Source organism: Lacerta agilis, chromosome Z, assembly GCF_009819535.1.
Source record: "Lacerta agilis isolate rLacAgi1 chromosome Z, rLacAgi1.pri, whole genome shotgun sequence".
NCBI lineage: Eukaryota > Metazoa > Chordata > Lepidosauria > Squamata > Lacertidae > Lacerta > Lacerta agilis.
The window spans coordinates 944,123-965,236 of record NC_046331.1 but is presented as its reverse complement, the minus strand read 5'-3'; the positions used below and the strand labels follow the sequence as shown (position 1 = coordinate 965,236).

Below are 21,114 nucleotides of genomic sequence, written 5' to 3'. Positions count from 1 at the left end.
AAAGAGCAGGCCTTTTGTGGCACTTTTAGAAGCGCAGGTTCTGCGGATCAAAATGACTGATTTGACATATATGGGATAAGGCGATTGCTTAAGAAACTAGTCCCATGTTGTTCTGGGCTTTAAATACCAACAACAACACCTTGAACTCAGCCTGGTGGTGAACTGGCAGAAGGTGCAAATCTCTGGGTACAGGTGAAGATCCTGAGAGACTCTTGGTCGCATCAGGAATTACGCAGCAGCATTCTGCACTAAATGCATTTTCCAGACTAAGGACAAGGAAAGCTCTACATAAAGTGTGTTGAAAGTAGTCCAGTCCTGAAGCACTAATGTCTGAACCGCTGTGTCCACATCATCAAGCTGCATAAACTGAAACTGATCCCATAATAAATACATCACGGACTGAGGCACTGGTCAGGACTGTAGCAGCTGTGGAACCAAGGTCTCTCTGAAGCTGAATGACTTTACCCCCAAAATGTGCAGCCAGAGGTCTTCCCCCTCAGTGGGGGTCAGAAAACTGTGGACCACCATATGTCTTACGATTTTATTCACATCCCAACTCTACAGGTCAAACCTTAACTGCCTGGAGTGGCTGGGGCAACCCAGTCAGAGGGCGGAACACAAATAATAAGAACTATTATTCCTAGTTCAGGAACCTGCCTACACCTTCTCTGGGATTTCAAACAGATGTCTTTTCCCCAGCCAGTCCTGTATGGAGGGACCAGGGACTGAACCTGGGAACTTCTGCATGCAGAGCAGGTGCCCTCAGTCAAGGCTCCTTTGTTGACCGAAACGCAAGCTAAGAACAACCATCTAAATAATATCAGTCAGTCACCTGTGGAGTTTCATGGCCTTTCCTACTGTAATTCTGAATGAAGTCCACCAGGCCATGGACAACTGTCTTCACAGCCACCATGGCATTTTCCAGTTGTTCCCATGTTGGAGATGTTGCATCTGCGGGAGCAGCAAAAGAGGAGGAAGGGGAAAGTGAGCTATCTGTAGCAAACAAGAATGCACCACAATTTGGGGTCAGTTACAACTTTTTCTCTTGAGCTAAGCAGAAACATCTCTGAAGTGCAGGGCTAAACTAACCAGGAGCTCTGCTGGTGCCAAAATTCTCACCAGGCTACACTGATGCTCAACTGACATGGCATCGTTTTTTCACAGTATTTTTCTGGTAGGGCCAAACTGGAGTCCTAAAGTTTTGTTTTCCCAGATTTGTGATTGGGCCTCTCTACTGCTTCTCACAGCTGGCAACTGCATAAACGGCCTCCCCCCATATGAACCAACCCAGACCCTTATCTCATGAGCTGGAGCCCTTTTTTGTGTGCCCCCTCCATGAGAGGTCCGGAGGTGAAAACATGAGTGCGGGGGGTCTTTTCTGTAGTGGCTCCCCAGAGAGGACCACCTGGCGTCTTCTCTACATATATTTAGGCACCAAGCAAAAACATTCCTCTTCCCCCAGACCTTTCGCTAATTAAATAATTGATGGCCTTTTAAACCATGCATGTTTGAATAGAGGAGTGTTATTGTGTTATTGTGTTATTATGTTATGCGTTTTTGTGTTCTTACACCATAAACCATCCTGTGATGCTCGGATGAAGGGCGGTATATAACTTTAACAAACCAACCAAGCAACCAGGCTTCCTTTACCGGATGTGCTCTATATGTTTTGGACAACTCTCATCAGCCCCAGACAGCAGGCAAGGGGTCAGGGTTGATGGGATTTGTAGTCTAATGCAGTGTTTTTCAACCTTTTTTGGGCAAAGGCACACTTGTTTCATGAAAAAAATCACGAGGCACACCACCATTAGAAAATGTTAAAAAATTTAACTCTGTGCCTATATTGGCTATATATAAATTAATTTTCCCACGGCACACCAGGCAACATCTCGCGGCACACTAGTGTGCCGCGGAACAGTGGTTGAAAAACACTGGTCTAATGACATCTAGCAGGTACCAGGTTACTACAAAGAATGCGCTCCTTGGAGGAAACCGCACAGAACAACATAAAGATTGTCCCATGTGACAAAAGCATATCTAGGTTTCCCATGGCATGCACAAATCTTGCTGTGAGTAAAACAACTAAGAAAGAAATCCCCCAGTATACAGTGAAAAGGGAAATAAAAGTACCCCTCTCCTTTCGTAAGGAAGGAATGTAAAGCAAACCCTGAGCGCGCATGCGCAAGAACACATGCAGACCATTCACATACCTGGATTAGGATCTATGTTGGCTAATAGCTCCAAATAGGGCCGAAGCCTGTTTAAATTTGCAGGGTCACCTGTACGTTGCAGAACAATGGTCAACTCCTGCACACTTTTTGCAAAGGATTCTGGGGACTGAAGCTAAAGAAAAGAAACAAACAAGTGCTTATATAATACCACTACTACTAGAAGAGTTTGGATTTGATATCCCGCTTTATCACTACCCGAAGGAGACTCCAAGCGGCTCACATTCTCCTTTCCCTTCCTCCCCCACAACAAACACTCTGTGAGGTGAGTGGGGCTGAGAGACTTCAGAGAAGTGTGACTAGCCCAAGGTCACCCAGCAGCTGCAGGTGGAGGAGCAGGGAAGCGAACCCGGTTCACCAGATTACGAGGCCACCGCTCTTAACTGCTACACATTTATTATTTATACCCCGCCCATCTGGCTGGGTTTCCCCAGCCACTCTGGGCAGCTTCCAACAAAATATTAAAAATACAATAAAACACCAGACATCAAAAACTTCCCTAAACAGGGCTGCCTTCAGATGTCTTCTAAAAGCCAGATAGTTGTTTCCTTGACATCTGATGAGAGGGCGTTCCACAAGGTGGGTGCCACTACTGAGAAGGCCCTCTGCCTAGTTCCCTGTAACCTCACTTCTTGCAGGGAGGGAACTGCCAGAACGCCCTCGGAGCTGGACCTGATTGTCCGGGCAGAACGATGGGGCTGGAGAAATACTCCCTCTTCTCCAGCCTGACTCTTCTGTTCTGTTTCATTGGATGGCTCCAAATTTTAGTATTATAGGAGAGGAAAAAGAGCTTCTTTCTACCCACTTTCTCCGCACATATTTTTGTGGATCAAGAAACATCAAATCTCTTCCCTGCTCCCCATTCCCAAATCTTATTTGTTATGTATTTTAGTTTTTGTTCTATAAAATGGTTGCTATTGATTGATCTGAGCCTAAGGTGTAGGCAGGAGAGAAATATTTCATAATTAACAGCACGTCTTCAGGTTGCATGAACTGAGGATCAGTGCTGAGAGGCTGTATCTCTCAGCTCAGAATCTGCCCTATGCAGCTTCATCACCAGACGCAGTACTGTATTCCAGAAAAACAAAATAAAAAGCAACTATTCTGTAGCCGCTACACACCTTGTCAATAATGGACTGCATGTGGGATTTGTGTGCCAGGTCTCCATAGAGTAGGGAAGACCATTGCTCTGGTGATATTCGAAGCCCGGCTTCCATGGCAATGTGGACAATCTGAGCATCATGTTCCCTACGCAATGCCTCGTAGCTGCGAAATTCCTCTTTCAGCTGCATCAGGGAAGAATCTTCATCTCTTTTGGTGACCTACACAAATCAGTCAATGAACAAACATGCTTAGTGCACTCAAACAGGACTGTGGGGATGCATCTGTGTGCAGACGTAGTCCATCTAAACCACACTGCCTTTCAGCAGAATGCATGCTGATACCCCCCATGCGTATCCAAGAGTGCATTTGATGGAAAGGAATGCACCCTGTGATTATTGTGTTATCACCAATTACTGCTGTCATGAACAATACTATGCTCACATTGCATAGATTTAAACTTTTATAAAATTGACACAGACTTGTCATTAGGGTAGGGAACCACTGCCTCTGCTCAAACACAGATGGTGGTAAGTTGCTTTGGCTGACTTGGAGAAGATAAAGGAAATAACAAGTGTAATTAATAATAGTAATAATAATAGTAATAATAATAATAATAATAAATGGATAGAACCAATTATTTTTTTGAAAAATATATTAGTTTTGCACTGGTCTTCCTTTGAAGTTTTAAAAGAAGTGGTCAGAAACATAGTAGATTTCTCATGAGTTAATTCTTATTACTAAACTACCCTAACATTTTCTGAGGTATCGTAACCAATACTGTATTTCATTAAAAGCAGCTTTGCTAACTATGAGTTGCCCAGCTGCAGAAAACCTAGAATGATTTTTTTACTATGAAGAAGAAGAAGAAGAAGAAGAAGAAGAAGAAGAGGAAGAAGAGTTTGGATTTGATATCCCGCTTTTCACTACCCGAAGGAGTCTCAAAGCAGCTCACATTCTCCTTTCCCTTCCTCCCCCACAACAAACACTCTGTGAGGTGAGTGGGGCTGAGAGACTCCAGAGAAGTGTGACTAGCCCAAGGTCACCCAGCAGCTGCATGTGGGGGAGTGGAGAAGAGTCTACCACTCTTAACCACTACACCACACTGGCTCTCATTTACATTACCAGCAGGGTCCAGGGCGGGCTACAACGATGTAAATTTCAGAATTAAAAACAGTTAAAACAGATTAGAAATGAGAAACTCGAAGGCACTGCACCTTGAAGCAGGAGGCTCGATACAGAAGCTGCACCACGTGGCCAATGCTGGTTTTGGATGCCTGGGGGAATCTTGGCTCCAGCCTCTGGACTACAAAAAGCACCAAGACTTTCCTGGAAAGGGCTGAGCCGTCTTCCAAGGCCAGCAGCACCAGCTTCAAAGCTTCTTCCTGCATAGCTAGAAAGCCAGAGGTTGGCGTTATTTAGGGTCTAGAAAAAGCAAGGGCAAACCATAGCAGACTGAAGGATGCAGGCCCAAACTATTCTTTGCCTGAACCTTCGCAACTGTGAAGGCTGGAAAATTAAATTATTTGTTCCAAAAATAAACAGAGCCCACCAGCTAAGTTCTACCCCAAGGTGGGGACCTGGTAGGAAGTTTTCTCAAATAGTGTCTGAGTGATGAACAGCCCAATCCTAGATGTATCCATTCAGTACGAGTCTTAGTTCCAAGGGGACTTGTTCCCAGGTAAGCATGTACAGGACTGTGGCCTCAGTGTTTCACTCTGACAAGTCCCTCTCTCTATTTACTCCAGCTAGGGGTTACCTGGACCAAGGAACTGGCACCCTCGTGCCCGGACAGCGGCCCAGAGATTGGCAGACAGCTGCTGAGGGTTCTGGTGCTGCAATATCAGCTCAGTGACAGTTCTCTCCCCGAGGGAGCGGGCTGCCCGCATGGCCCTGACCCGGCCTTCCTCTTCCACCAGCTGGCAATTCACCAGTGTCACCAGTTTCCGTTGCATGGGCCGGCTCAGTGCGCTCTGGTTCAGGCTAGCGATGCCTTCAGAAGGAGGAACAAAAGGAGAAAGGTTAGCAGGGAGGCAAGGTTTTCCTTAAAGAGTAGGTGGGGCACAATGCCATGTGAAATGCACAGATTTTGGTAGCGGTTGGGGTGGGGTGCTGCAGAATTCATTCAGTTTGCATTTCTACATGAACCTACTACATTTGCACTTCCTGAACTAATGCAATACAAATCAAAACACACAACTATCCTTTGGTGTCTCTGAATATTGTCTGTTTCTGTATTTTACAGTGCAGTGCATATAATGATGAATATGTTAGTGAAAAGTACACTTATAATGGATATATTTAGGGGAAATGCAATAAGGAGAAAATATGAACAAAAATGTAATTGGGAGAAAATAGAAAATACTAGGCAAAATTGTGTACAAAAATGTATATATTAGGAGAAACAAGCATGCAGATGCACATAGATTCTCACTGAAGACACTGCCTTTTTTTTTACTGCAAACAATCACAAATAAATGGATTGAATCAAACTATAAGTTAGGAAAATGAGAAAATGAGAGAAACCGAAACTGGCAGAATTGCCTATTTCTACCCGGGCACCAGGGAAAGGCAGATGACAATTCATCTCCTTCTGTGTGGCTATATACTACTAAGAGGATCAAGTAAACCACCATACCTCTGAACACCATTTGCAGGAGGACAATAGTGGAAGAGGGCTATTGCGCTCATGCCTTGCTTATGGCCCCTCCTGATGTCCCGCCACCCGACAAGTTGCACAAGCAGTCTGACATGGCTGAAGGCAGCTTCTCACCGTGTGCGATTCATATTTAAAACCTTTAACTTGAAAAGGACACCAGCCTGACTGGCTTCTTTCAATACCTCATGGGGGAACTTACCCTTGCCTCCACTTAGTGGCTTTAAATAAAGTGCCAGATCTTCAACACATTTCTTGGCCACTTCATAGTGTTTGTTCTCTCCTAAGTTGCTTAGCTTGATGGTCTGGTGATCAGGTGCCTGTAAAGGTCAAATGCAGGAAGAAAGAAGCAGCGACCAGTATGTAATTTGTTATCAAAGAAGGGAGAGAGATACACACCATTAATGCGGTGCTGCAGGAAATTATGCACCATTTCTCAACAAGCACCCTAATTCTGGAATTATGTAAGATCAAAGAACTGCCACTAAAAATCTGACTTGTCAATAGGCAGCAATGCTTGCTTACTTGATTAGACCCAGACCTAGACATGAAAGCTTTAAGATACCACTAGGCTCTCTCTCTCTCTCTGTGTGTGTGTGTTTTAATACTTTTTAGAAGAAGAAGAAGAAGAGTTTGGATTTGATATCCCGCTTTTCACTCCCCGAAGGAGTCTCCGAGCGGCTCACATTCTCCTTTTCCCTTCCTCCCCCCCAACAAACACTCTTTGGGGTGAGTGGGGCTGAGAGACTTCAGAGAAGTGCGACTAGCCCAAGGTCACCCAGCAGCTGCATGTGGAGGAGCGGAGACGCGAACCCGGTTCCCCAGATTACGAGTCTACCGCTCTTAACCACTACACCACACTGGCTCTCTTTTATTAAAGGTTTTCTTGGTGTTTACAAAAGTACATGCAGACAATGCATGCAGTTTGTGAGGAAACAAAATGTTGATGTATCAAAGTGTGATTTAAATACTTTTGTGATTTGAGGAAAGCCTGCCTTGGGGCTTATCCACACTTAGCTTTCATCTGCTCTTTCCAGGCATGGTCTGCGCTTTAAAGCTCCATGTCAGAGCGCCCCCACTCCCCCCCCCCCCGGAGCTTTCCCTGTGAAAAGCCGCTCCTTAAAACTCAATCAGACCAAACAGCAATCTGCAGAAAACTTGAACGGAGCATTAAAAAGTGGGTTTTGGGGAGGAAAGCTCCAGGGCAAAAAAATCCTCACGCTCAGACATGGAGCCTTTAAGCGTGGACTTGCACTTGGAAATAGTGGGGCGAAAGGTAAGCGCATAGAAGCCCTTAGCCTGAACCTAAAGGCAAAAAAGGCAACAAAACAGAAGACCAATGAAACAGAAGGAATAAAACCAACGCAATATCAGAACTATAAAATGGAAACATACTGGCACAGTTTCCATATAATGCTAATATTTTTCCAGGCAAGCTAAACCACAAGCCCAAGTTCAGACAACATGCTAAACCAAACCATGGCTTGGTTTAATGCAGCAACAAAATTTCTGGAAGTGCAAATTAGCCACCATTCCCTCTCTGGAAGCCGGCACCTCTGCAGAAAGCCATGGTTTGGCTTAGCAGCACATGCAAACAAGGTTGCTATGAAATTAACATGTATATGGTACCTCCTCTCTCTCTTCTCCTTCAGACCCCCCCCCTTTTCTGCCTGGCCTTTGGCCTGTCAACTTTAATCCCCACCCCCAACTATAACCAGACTTTAAGTATGTGGCACAGGGCTTGCCCACATAATAATAACAAACAACTACAACAACAGAATATTAAAAACACGATAAAACATCAAACATTAAAGACTTCCCTACACAGAGCTGCCTTCAGATGTCTTCTAAAAGTCAGATAGCTGTTTATTTCCTTGACATCTGATGAGAGGGTGTTTCATAGGGCGGGCACCACTACCGAGAAGCCCCTCTGCCTGGTTCCCTGTAACTTCACTTCTCGCAATGAGGGAACCGCCAGAAGGGCCTTGGAGCTGGACCTCAGTGTCCAGGCTGAACGATGGGAATGGAGATGCTCCTTCAGGTATACTGAGAGGTAGAGCCGAGTATCATCTGCTTACTGATGAACACCCATCGCAAACCCATTCTCCCCTTCCTCCTCCCTGGCAACAAGCTGGCTCAGGAGGGCCAGCATATGCCATGTAGCATGTACAGTGCTGCCCTTCAACAAAGGGGAATGGCCAGAAAATGGGGGTTAGGAGCACCAGCAAGGAGGCTGCCTGTCCCCAGCATCTGCTTGCCTTATGCAAAGAACAGCTGAAAAAAAGAGAAAATCCCTTCTCCATCTATTTCCAGTTAAGGTATTTGAACTCCCAGTGTGTTTTTCCAGCTCCTGTACATATGTAAAAATTCACAGGAGGATCAGATCAGATCTTTTATTATTATTATTATTAATTATTATTATTATTATTATTATTATTATTATTATTATTATTATTATTATTATTATTATTATTTTGAGGGGTATAAATTCTAAGCAAAACAAGCTCCTTTACCTGGGCTCCAACTAACTGAAGAAGTGCAAAGTTTACAGGAAGCACATCAATGTCAGTGTTGATGGCTGTCTGGTCAAAAGGGCAGGCCTTGCGGTGAAGCTTGTTCAAGCAGGTCTTGCAGACGGTGTGTGAGCAGCCTAAGCTGATGGGCTTGTGCACATTCTCGTCGAATTCGTTGTAGCAGATTGGGCAGGACAGGAACTCTGTCCACTGAGCCGCCTGCACAGGCATCGTGGAAGCCAGGCACTCAGTCAGATAGCTAGCAAACCATGCTGTCTCCTGTCCAGGGGTCCGGCACCTGTGAAGCAAAAAATAAATGAATAAATATTTTTCTCCAGCTATATCCAAAGCTGATCACCTGCCACCACTGACACAATGACCTTACCCACCCACCCCAAATGGTTTTGTAAATATATAGTTTGATGTAAGTGTCTACAGTTCATGTAGTGAATGAGCTCCCAATCCATTGCAGTGTTAACTAAGAGGCCACAGCTAATCCATTTTTATTTTTATTTTTTGTTCTGGAGTAAGGTTCCATGTGATGAGAAAGTATCATGGCAACACTATGAGTTACTATGACTTTACTGAATTGTATTAATTGCACTGATGGTCTTGTTGCTGCTGTTTGCTTTGTACACTATTTTGTTTGATATTATAATGATTGCAGTATTTGGTTTTTTATGCTATTGTTAATATTGTGAACTGCTTTGAGTTCAACCTTTGTTGTTGGAAAAGTGGAATACAAATATTATATATCAAACAAACAAACAAACAAACGCATTTTTGAATACAGACATATGTACATTCCTTTGCTTTTTCAAGCTGCAAAAAAGGTTGGGAAGTGTTTGTTTTCATTTAAAAACAAAAAAGCAAAACACACAGCTGTCCACTACCTAGGATGCTACACTGGCATGCGGGTGCGGGTTGACATTCTTGCTCAGTGGCAAACAGCAGACAAGTTAAGATGGCATACATATATCTTAGATCAGCTACAAAAGCTCATGAATGCCTCAATGGAAGGAAGAATGCAAATACATCCGTACCTTGGTTTTTGAACAGCTTAGGTCTTGAATGCAGGAGCTTCCTGCAGCCAATTAGAGGCCGTGCTTTGGTTTCCGAACGTTTTGTAATTCGAACGGACTTCCAGTACGGATTATTTTCTACTTCCAAGGTATGACTGCATAGCATTGTTTCTGCCCCTCAGTGGCTTAGCCTGAGTTGCAGACAAACTACTTGGCAAGGCACCTATCCATCTGAACTATTTGATACACAAGCCTTGTCTTTCGAGCCTAGGTGGCCCTGCAAATGGAATAACACCCCCCCACACACACACACACCATCACCTGCAAACACTACCCCATTCTCTCTAAGTGTCCCTATTTTTCCAGGGACAGTCCCAGATTTACAGAAGCTGATATGATCCTGGAATGTCCCACTTTTCCTTAATATGCCCCCATTTTCATCAAAGAAGTCAGATAGAGAGTTATGCAACCCCTGAGCCAAGGAGATAAATAGCTATAAAACCTTTAGAAGGCACCTGAAGACAGTTCTGTACAGCTTTTGATAATTTGAATAACTGGAGGCAGAGTTTACTTGCTGCACTGAATGCAGCGATGCAATTGGGTAATTGATTACTGTATTTTGAAAACTGTATTTAAGTTACCCAAATGTTTCATATGCTGTGTAGTGTGAACTGTTAAGGGATGGTGGTGAGAGGGGTATATTGCATATATTTAAAAAATAAATAAAAAGCAAGTGAATATATTGCGGGCAAGTTTGTTATTTCAGCGTCCCTGCTGCTGCAGAAGAGTTTGGATTTGATATCCCGCTTTATCACTCCCCTTCAGGAGTCTCCAAGCGGCTCACATTCTCCTTTCCCTTCCTCCCCCACAACAAACACTCTGTGAGGTGAGTGGGGCTGAGAGACTTCAGAGAAGTGCGACTAGCAGCCCAAGGTCACCCAGACACTCGGTTGGTGCGGATGCCCAACAGTAACATACACATACACAGCTGTTGGGATCAGGACGACAACACTTATGTATGCAAATGAGGTGCCGCAAAGCATTGTGGGGGAAACGCAAAACACTCACTGTGACTTGAAGGGGTGTGGGCGGATGTGGGGGGGGACAAAAAACTCCACACCAGGTACCAGTTAGGCTTGCTACGCCTCTGGTAATATTAGGAGTTGCTTCCTGAGCATCTGTTTTTGCTACCCAACTCCTAAGTTTCTAGCCTTTAAGTTCACATGAAGAAATGCTTGAAATTGTGGGCAATGCCTGTTGCTGAATCACAGAAGCCTAATGAACAGCTGTAGGGCATTGGTGCCCATCCCTATGGTCAGCAAAACTAGAATGAATTATGCAAAATAAGGGAATTTGCACATTTACACAGCCTGGGCAAGTTCAACTCCAGCATTTTAATTCTGTTAGGATGGGAATGCACAAAGAATGGATACCAAGAAGGCCCTGAAACCTTGAGTGGAGTTATATCAACATTCTCACATGCCACATCCTGGCTCGCTTGGTTTTCAGGTACCACAAGCAGGAAAACCACTAAACTGGCTGCTTGTGATGGGCATCAGCAATCTCACAGCAATCTGCCTCTCAGTAACATGCAATGGTTGTCTGGATGCGATGATGGGCAGAGTGGGGGCCAGCAAACAGAGACTGAATCCCAACAAGACACAGGCACTATAGATGAGCAGTTGCTGGGTCTAGGAATTACACATATTGCCTGTTGTGGATGGGGTTGCAATCCCTCTAAAGGGTGCCAGCTGATGGGCGGGTGGGCATTTTGGGGGGTGAAAGGTCCTTGTGGGCCAAACTGAACCCTCTGGCAGGCTAAAATTGGCCTACAGGCTGGAGGTTCCTCACCCCTGTTATAAGGAATGGTTGTTTACAGCTGGCATTTTTAGTATTGTTGGTTTTATTATGTATTGAGGTTTAACACATTTTCTTTGCTACCTGCTCTGGGGGAGCTTTATACAGTGAACGTATGGGTCATGAATAGGTTGCATCCAACTAAACTCTACTATGAGTAGTCCTATTTAAATTAATGAGCCTAAGTTTGCCATGCCCATTGATTTAAATGGATCTGCTCCGAGTAAGACTAGCCCTGGGTACAACCCTAAGTTTTCAAATAAATATGGGCAGCTTTATCAGAAGACCCTTATTATGCCAAAGATAGCTCCAGGCAGAAGGGGGGAGTTGGTGAAAATGACGGCTTAGGGCTAGATGTCTTCAGCAGGCTAATGCTTGCCTTGCTTCTGTTGCTGCCTGCCCATGGTCGTATCTTCCTCTTCCAGGCCCAATACACACTGCCTGCCAGGGAGAGGCTGCTGGTTCTCTTGCTTGTGCCTGTCCCTGCACCCTGGTTCAGAGGCAGAAGGTGCACAGGCAGGAGGAGGAGCAGCAGAAGAAGCGCCAGAAGGCTCCAGGGCTGGCAGTGGTAGTCCCTGTTGAGGAACAGGCCTTGGCAGGGCCCCTTGCAAAGAACCACTGGGCCATCATTCAACCCACCAACTGGGGTAGATTCAAAGAGTCAGGGTTTGGACCTTGTTATGCAGCTGAAAAACAGGAATGAAAATATGCAGCCACATTAGATTCTCGTGAAGGTGAACATGGAAGACAGTACCTGTAAATCACTTCTGCATAGTGGGCAAATCTGAGTTGCACCTGAATTCCTCAGTTTCTGATTTCACATTTCACTTGGGCTTTGGCTGTGCAACAATCTAATTAGTAGCAACACATTAAAGTGCTTACTAGAATGCTGCTGATTAAGACTTGCTTTTTTGCATACACTTTAATTACAACCATCTGTTAAAAAATTCTGTTTGGAACCTCAGCTATCTAATGCCCTTAAGCAACAGGATATGCTTGATACACAGTGTTCTTATCTGCACTCAGAGTATTAACATTTGGAAGGCTTATTATTTCTTATTCTTCCAACTTCTGATTTCTGTGCTGGTTTTGCTGATGTAACATGTACAGATGTTTCCCCCACGCGTGATCAACTCACAAGTGACCATGTATATGCACAGCGCTGCGAAATAATTAAATAATTCAGTTCTGTAATGCTCCCCCCCCCTTTTTAAAAACAAAGTCCCCCATGATATTCTTGCAAGAAAGCTGGTAAAATGTGGGTTGAATGAGGTCACTGTTAGGTGGATTTTAAGCTGGTTGACTGACTGAACCCAAAGAGTTCTCATTAATGGTTCCTTGTCATCCTGGAAAAAAGTGACAAGTGAGGTGCTGCAGGGTTCTGTCCTGGGTCCGTTGTCGTTTGACGTCTTTATAAATGACTTGGATGAAGGAAATGAGGGACTGCTCATCCAATTTGCAGATGGCACCAAACTGGAAGGTGTAGCTAATGACACAGAAGACAGAATCAGAATTCAAAATGACCTCAACGTATTGGAGAACAGGGCCCAGGCTAACAAAATGAATTTCAATAGGGACAAATGCCAGGGCCTGCACTTAGGCAGGAAGAACCAGATGTACAATTATAGAATGGGGGACACCTGACTAACTAGCAATACATATGAAAATAACTTAGGGGTCTTAGTAACCCACAATCTTAACATGAGTCAACTGTGTGATGCAGCAGCGAAACAGCTAACACTATTCTCAGCTGCATCAACAGAAGTATAGTGTCCAGATCAAGGGAAGTAACAGTACCACTCTATTCTGCCTTGGCCAGACCATACTTGGAATACTGTGTCTAGTTCTGGGCACCACAATTTAAGAAGGATGCTGACAAGCTGGAACGTGTCCAGAGGAGGGCAACCAAGATGATCAAGAGTGTGGAAACCAAGCCTTATGAGGAACAGTTGAAGGAGCTGGGTATGCTTCGCCTGGAAAAGAGGCGACTGAGAAGAGATATGCTTGCCATCTTCAAATATCTTAAGGGCAGTCTCATGGAAGAGGGAGCAAGCTTGTTTTCTCCTGCCATGGAGGGTAGGACTCGAACCAATGGCTTCAAGTGACAAAAGAGGAGATTCCGACTAAACATACAGAAAATCTTTATGACAGTTAAGAGCTGTTCAACAGTGGAACAGTCTCGCTTAGGAGGTGGTGGACTTTCCTTCCTTGGATGTTTTTAAGCAGAGATTTTTGGAAGGCCGTCTGTCATGGATGCTTGAGCTGAGATTGCTGCATTGCCAGGGGTTGGACTAGAAAACCCCTTGGGTCCTTTCTGTGATTCTATGATCTGGCATCACAAAGAGCAGTGGAGTTTTCTCCTTCGTAACTGTGCTCAGTAGCAAGTGTTAAATGCACCTGCTATGAATTTGTCCTGAAGGAGGATACCAGCAACTATCAGCCATTAAAAATTAAGCAAAACCTCCATGGTCAGAGCCTGTATACCTTTATTAGATGTATGGGACAAAATAACAGAAGATGCTGGGAGCAACATGGGTTGAAAGAGTTTTGCATGGCTTTTGCAATCTTTCAGATGAGCTTCAAGCAAAATTGGTTTATTTATTGCCCCTACCCCCCCCCCAAATCTCCCCAGGTCTTCAGGATGGGCAGAGTTAGCCTTTTAAATAAAATAAAATAAACAAATAAATAAATAACACAGCTTCCTTAGACCAGTGTTTTTCAACCTTTTTTGGGCAAAGGCACACTTGTTTCATGAAAAAAATCACGAGGCACACCACCATTAGAAAATGTTAAAAAATTTAACTCTGTGCCTATATTGACTATATATAAAGTAATTCTCTTGAATAGGAATCAAATAAACACAAAGAAAGTATTTTATAATTCTTGGACTTAAGAGCAGGGGTCCCCAAACTAAGACCCGGGGGCCGGATGTGGCCCAATCACCTTCTAACTGCTGCCTGCGGATGGTCCAGGAATCAGCGTGTTTTTACAGAATTGGAACCTGTCCTTTTATTTAAAATGCATCTCTGGGTTATTTGTGGGGCATAGGAATTTGTTCATATTTTTTTCAAAATATAGTCCAGCCCCAAGTAAGGTCTGAGGGACTCTAGTCTTGTACCTGAGTGACTTTTTGTGACAAAGACATGAGTGGAGAAGCTCCTGAGACATCCTGACATGATATAATTAACTGCCATGCCACACTTGAGAGCCCAGCCAATGTGGTGTTTCCCTTTTTTGTGATGATCTTGTGCTTTGGGAAGTTCAAAGAGGTTGAACCAGCAAGTGCGAAAAAAATGCAAAAGGAAACCTACACATCCTAATTATTCATCATTTATTAGCAAAGTGCTCTCACCCAGCTGAAAGGAGCCAGGCTTCTTATTTCCTCCAAACAGCAAAAGAATTCTTAATTAATTTATGTAGGTTGGAGATTACTGCACTTTGGGAAACATTTCCCTTGAGAGGTTATAGATGCGGTTTTGCATCCGATTTGGTACTGAATCCTCTCTCTCTCCCCCCCCCCTCCCCGGCCTCCGCCTCGCGCGCGCTATTTCCAAGCCCCCACCCACGTCCACCGCCGGCTCCCTCCTCCTCATCTCCAGCCCGCTCTTTCCACCCCCCCTCCCGCTTCTAAGATGCGCGCGCCTACATTGGCCTCGGAACCCCACTCGCGACAAAGCGCGCACGGCGCGCAGGATCCCTTCAGGGCCACGGCGACGGCCGAGGAGGCGGGGAACTCCGGCAGGCCGGAGGGCGCTGACGATTGGCCGGCAGGAGGGCAAAGGAGGGAGGGAGGCGCTTTTGAGGCGGCTGGCCCGGCTGCCGCATCCAGGGCCGTGCAATGCAGTGCAGTGTAGCCTCGGCGCTGCTGGGGCAAGGCGGGTGTCTCTTTTCGGCTCTGTGTACAAACGCGCGGGCTGACCCTGATTGGCTGAAGGAAGGCAACAACAACGGCCGGGACGTTTTGCCCACGGCACACCAGGCAACATCTCGCGGCACACTAGTGTGCCGCGGAACAGTGGTTGAAAAACACTGCCTTAGACCAAGTGTCTCACAGCTCAATCCTAACTATGGATAAATTATTTTTAAATTAACGACACTTGCTTCTAAGTGAACATTGCTAGAGAGATGCTTGTTTATGTACAATTTTAAGCAGATTTCTCTGAAACAAAGCTTGACTGAAACCAACCAGACATACTTTCAAATAGTTGTTGTTGTTTAAACTGCATTACAATGTTACTAAAAACAAAGCTGTGGTTTCACTGGCACCAAACTCCATCCTTTGGCTAGTTACAACTAGTGAGAACTACAGAGTGTCTTCAGGGAGGCGAGGGTCACTAATTTCCATCCAAACCAAACATGAATTTGCCTAGTCTATAGAAAGGGTTCAAAAATTATATTGAGCTGGAGCACCTCAGTCAGTTCACTACTTGCACTCAACAAGGTATTCGCATGGAATTACTTACAGAGAGGACTTCCGTCTTTTACACACCAGTTTTCTTCTGTAGCAGCCAGATAGAGACCTGAGTCATAGTCAAAGCCCAGGGAAGAACAGCAGTCACAATAATAGCACCCTGCATCGTTTAGACGTGATGACTTGAAGCTTAAATAAACCTTCTCTAGATAGAACAGACTCACTTATTTCTGCACATTGCATGATGTCTGCCACAAGCCAGGGCTCAGTCCTGGAATATGTGAAGAAATAAAGAAGACACACCCCTGAGCATGTGCAGAATGCCATTTCTTCATGTCTCATTAGCCCCTGCCTACTCCCACATTGCTGGGGCCAGCAGACAAAACTTCCAGATCACACAACCTGTCTTTAGAAATGTAGCACCAGCCACAACTAGGCCTCCCTATTAGAAGAGTTCCATATAGCGAATGGCTGCATTCGGGTGTCATGCTAAACCATGACTTACAGTGATTGGAACAAACGAGGTTTTCCTTGGGGCTAGTGTGCCCCACTCCCCTGTGGTGCTGCTAGGATGGTCAAAGAGATCAAAAGCTTCTGCTTCCATTTTTCTTCCTTAATCACAGATTGGTGCTATGTCCAGATGTCTAAACTGTGGTTAATTCCAACTATGGTTTGTTGAAGCAACCCTGCTTCATGCCCATGGACTGAAATTTAAACCATGGTTCACATGAAATATAGATTGGGCCAGGCCATAGTGCCTCATAGTTTATGGCTTACTGTGGACATGGAGGTCACTCCTGCTGTGCTCCCTGCATGAATGGGAGCAACAAACTATAATCCATGGCCTAGCGCTACATCTGAACCAAGGATCGTGGCTTGTTCATTAATACAAACTTTGGCTTGAGCCAAGTGGGAGCCATCTACACCTTCATGGCAAGCCATTAACTATGGTTTACCACAACCTGTGAATGCAGCCTTGCATGAAATAACAAGCTGTGGTTAACAAAGAATAAAAGTGAAGGCTTTGGATCACCTCCTTATAACAGCACTGCAGGGAAAGAGTGTTGGAGGGGGGGGGTGAGCTTGTGATCTGCCTAGGCTTATTCTCTTAATGATAAACAGTAGTTTAATGCAGCCTTCCCCAGCCTAGTAGCCTGAAGCACGTGGAAGGGACAACTCTTACCCTCCCTAGCCATGCTGCCTGTGGGAGGTGCAGTGGAGGTCTGGAGGAAGTATAGCAGGGGGGGATAGAAGCAAATACTACTGTACAGCACGCTATTGCCTGTGCTGCATGCTGGACCCTCCCCTAACTGAGGGTACAGTGAGTGCTCTGTCACCCAGTCCTTGAACCTGCAGGTGCTGTTGGTTTGTTTTAAATAAAATCTCCTCCATCCACAATGATGGGGCTGATCTGACTTGTGTAAGTGAAACCTGGGCAGATGAGTAGCAAGGAGTTGGATTTTCCCCAACTGGGTATTTTTTGCCAACCTGGGTATTCAGGGCAGCATGAGGTGGGTTTTTTTTTGGGGGGGGTGTCCTGTAAAAATCTCTTTCTAGGCTTACCACATGTCCCGTGTGCAGAGGACATGTTAGGAGGCTGTTGGTATACTGCCCAGTTGTCTTCCTGCTTGAGCTGACATAGGCAGTCTCTATACTGGGACGCAGGTGGCACTGTGGGTTAAACCACAGAGCCTAGGGCTTGCTGATCAGAAGGTTGGCGGTTCGAATCCCCGCGACGGGGTGAGCTCCCGTTGCTCAGTCCCAGCTCCTGCCAACCTAGCAGTTCAAAAGCACGCCAAAGTAAAAGTAGATAAATAGGTACCGCTCCGGCGGGAAGGTAAACGGCGTTTCCGTGCACTGCTCTGGTCCGCCAAAAGCAGCTTAGTCATGCTGGCCACATGACCCGGAAGCTGTACGCCGGCTCCCTCGGCCAGTAACGCGAGATGAGAGCCACAACCCCTGAGTCGTCCGCGAGTGGACCTAATGGTCAGGGGTCCCTTTACCTTTGCCTTTTACACCAAGGACCCCTGAGCGGTTGGTCATGGGGGATTTCAATATCCATGCTGAGATCACTGGATCTGGGGCAGCTGAGTACTTCATGCCCATCATGACAAAAAAGGGACCTTCCGAACATGTCATTGGTCCAATGCTTACAGCTGGACATGCTCTGGACGGGACAGAAAGAGGGTGATCGGAGAGTGGTGGATATTATCAACATTCCCTTTTCATGATCAAGTCACCCCCTGGTGAGATTCAGGCTGTCACTGTCCTTTTCTCTATGTGGAGGAAGGGTATCAGTTAGGATGACCCACTCTGACAGAAAGACGCAAACAACTACGACTACTACTACTTCCAGAGGCTGAGTCAAATGGATTCCCAAACAGTTGGGGTTCCTACCTCCCCAGCTGACAGGACTGATGCTCCTGTCTAAGTCCCATGGAGTGAAGAGGTGACCCAGGATCACTCCTACTTGATAAAGCCCAGATAGCTCTGTGGTACACCAGGGAGTAGAGGGTGCTCAAGCAGGTTGGGAGATGGCTTGAATGTGTGGAGGAAAATGCGACTGAACTACTGTAGTATTCATTTATTATTGAGTCTGCTTAGTGGCAGTGAAGTCGGCAAAGAGTGTTTCTTTGCTTCTTCCATTGCATCCTTTATATGCTGTCCAGCAGAGCTATTTTGCTGCATTTAACAAATTGGCCTAAATGAGTTTTGGAACCCACAGCATCCTGCTATGTCTTGTTTGCAAGGATTTTAAGGATAAAATTTTATCTGCTAGGACTTGGACTCCACTATTGTAGCAGGTCAGTCTCAAGAGGTACCCAGAGTACTGTCTGGGCCAGTTTTGTTGGACAAATCCCAGCTGACATGGCTTGAGGTTGTGGACAATGTGTTGGTGGATCACTTGACTTCTTGCTCTTGCCCCTCATGGCTGGTAAAATCTACGGGGGTGGGGCTTGTTGGGCAGGGAGGGGAGGGATTAATGCCTCCTTGCAAGATGGAGCAGTCCCAAGCAAGCTGAGATAGGTGGTGTTAAGGTCACTCCTGATCAATATTCCCTGGACCCAAAAGATATGGACAAAATAGAAGAGTCACTCCTGTCCCTTTCTTGTGCAAGGTTCTCAAGTGTGCGGTCACTAACCAGCACAAGACAATCTTGGATGGGACTGATTTTCTGGATCACTTCTATTGTAGTTTGTTCCTGCTCTTGGCAGAAAAACTGCCAATATGACAACCTACATTGGGAGAGATGGGAGTGTCACCCTGTTGATTGTCCTTAATCTCTCAGTGGCTTTTGATACCACCCATCTTGCTATCCTGTTAAGAGTTAAAAATGGGTGGTGCTGCCTTGTGGTGGTACCAGATGTAGCTGTATGGTTAGCTCCAGGTGGTGGTGTCGGGGGGGGGGGGTATTGTTTGGTCCCATGGACTCTCCAATGCAGGTTTCTGCAATTTTCAGTTTTATCCCCTATGCTATTCTACATCATGCTGTTGAATGGAGACATTCAGAGTTTGGGAGTGTGTCATCAGTACTCCAACCCAGTTAAGACAGAGACACTATTAGTGGGCAGTTCCTCAGTCTGTACAGGGTGTGTGGGTGTGTGTAACCTATTGTGATGGGATTGCACCACTCCTGAAGGAGCAGGTACTTAGCTTGGGAGTACTACTGGATCCATCGATGTCACTGCAGACACAAGTGGCTTGCATGGTGAAGAGCGCCATCTCTCTGCCATGTCTGGTGGCCCAACTGCAACCCCATCTGGATTAGGATAGTCTGGCTTTGGTGGTCTATGCTCTAGTAACCTCTAGTTAGATTACTGCATTATATGTTGAGCGGCCTTTGAAGATAGTTTAGAAACTGAAGCTTCTGTAAAATTACTGACTAGCTAGCCCAATGGGGAAGGGTGCTAACAAGCCAAGAGAGGAGGTTGGAAGAACCAGAAGATGACCCCTGACCTGTCACAGAGAACTTGGCACTGCCTCTGCCACTGGCAGCAGACACACATCCCTGGAAGAAACATGTTCCTTGAAGTGCACCAGTCTCTTAGAGAGTATTATGAGTGTGCTGTGTCTCACCTTTAAAAAGTTGTGGGGAGGCATGAATAAAAGCTACTGCCTGGTCTTGGACCCCTGCTGTCATTCTTTAACTCTTTAGCTATACAATCTGTTAACGTAGCCTGACGTGTACAACTGCAAGCCTGGGATGAAGCTTATTTTATTACTCACACATAAGCATTTGAGTGGGAGCCTGGACCATCTTTCCACCTACGAACCTAGACCCTATGACAATAATCCCAGGTCCTTCTTAGGGCATCACTTCCAAAAGAGGTTTGCAGTGAGAGAACTGGCCTTTTCAGTGGTAGCTGGTCCCCAACCCTGCAATCTGCAGAATGCTTTCCTGTCACCAACACTGTTATTTTTATGGCACATGGGGAATACATTCTTATTCTCCTATGTATTTAAGCATTGATACTGTGTTGGGTCTTTTGGTGTTTTTCTAGTAGCAATTGGTGCTTACCCTGCTGCTGAGTGGGGAAGAGTGGTTTTGTATTCTGACTTATTTTTGTGGGTGAATGCTTCAGTGTAATTTTTAAATACAGTATTTTCTATGGGTTTCTTCAGAACTTATTTGCAGGAAGCAAAATGCAAATAAGTAAGTAAGTAAATGATAAAAAAACAACAACATCTGCTTGGCACAGGGCTGGGAAAGACTTGTTTATCATGACATACAAATGCAGCCAGCAAGTGGTATAGGACAGGACACAGAATGGACGCAACCTTTTGTCCTAGAAACCAAAAAAATTGCCACTTCTGAGAGCAGATAATTCAATTTATTCCACAAAAAGAGCAGCAGCTCAAGGCACATCAGAGCACCACCCTGCTACTTCCATTTATAACTTTGCTTGAACCACACAAATTTTAAATGAAAATAGTCACATTAGCATTAACATAAAAACATTAGTAACACTTTTTGAATGGCTGTGAGATTTTGTGTGTTAGGGTTTTGCGTGTTGGGGGAGGATAGTTGGGGATTTTGAATGGTAGTTTAGTCTGAAATTTATTCTGTTTAACTCCTTGATTTTTAAATTCTTATTAAATGAATTTTTTAAAAAATTAAAATGGTGCCAACTTTATTTTAGAAACATACAAATACATATCAAAAAAGTAGGGGAAATAAAAAAAGAATCAATAAAACTACCCAGGATAATTGTTGTAACATGGTAAACTGCCAGACTATCTGTCTACACAACCCAGTATTGTCTTCCGGGGTTTCAGTCAGAGAAGGATCTTTCTCCATCACTTGCTATCCAATCCTTTTAACTGA

General features: G+C 45.1%; 1 protein-coding gene and 1 non-coding gene across 5 annotated transcripts in view; both read right to left on the bottom strand.

The window, feature by feature from the left end:
• The window catches only part of RC3H2 (ring finger and CCCH-type domains 2), a 46,074-nt gene that overhangs the window by 22,129 nt on the left and 2,831 nt on the right, over positions 1-21,114 (bottom strand). For 2 of the 4 annotated variants that reach the window (XM_033137201.1, XM_033137204.1), the window contains exons 2-9: positions 15,841-16,059; positions 8,499-8,796; positions 6,188-6,305; positions 5,089-5,322; positions 4,547-4,722; positions 3,350-3,550; positions 2,211-2,343; positions 833-951 (exon numbers count right to left, since the gene is read on the bottom strand). In XM_033137201.1, coding sequence (XP_032993092.1) covers positions 833-951; positions 2,211-2,343; positions 3,350-3,550; positions 4,547-4,722; positions 5,089-5,322; positions 6,188-6,305; positions 8,499-8,729 — 1,212 coding nt within the window. In that variant the 5' untranslated portion in view covers positions 8,730-8,796; positions 15,841-16,059. Of the gene's footprint in view, positions 1-832; positions 952-2,210; positions 2,344-3,349; positions 3,551-4,546; positions 4,723-5,088; positions 5,323-6,187; positions 6,306-8,498; positions 8,797-15,840; positions 16,410-21,114 lie in introns of those variants that run through there. The other 2 variants (XM_033137202.1, XM_033137203.1) reach the window with 2 other exon arrangements.
• Positions 3,190-3,304, bottom strand: LOC117040544. The gene has a single exon (XR_004425871.1). It is a non-coding gene; the product is annotated as a small nucleolar RNA SNORD90 (small nucleolar RNA).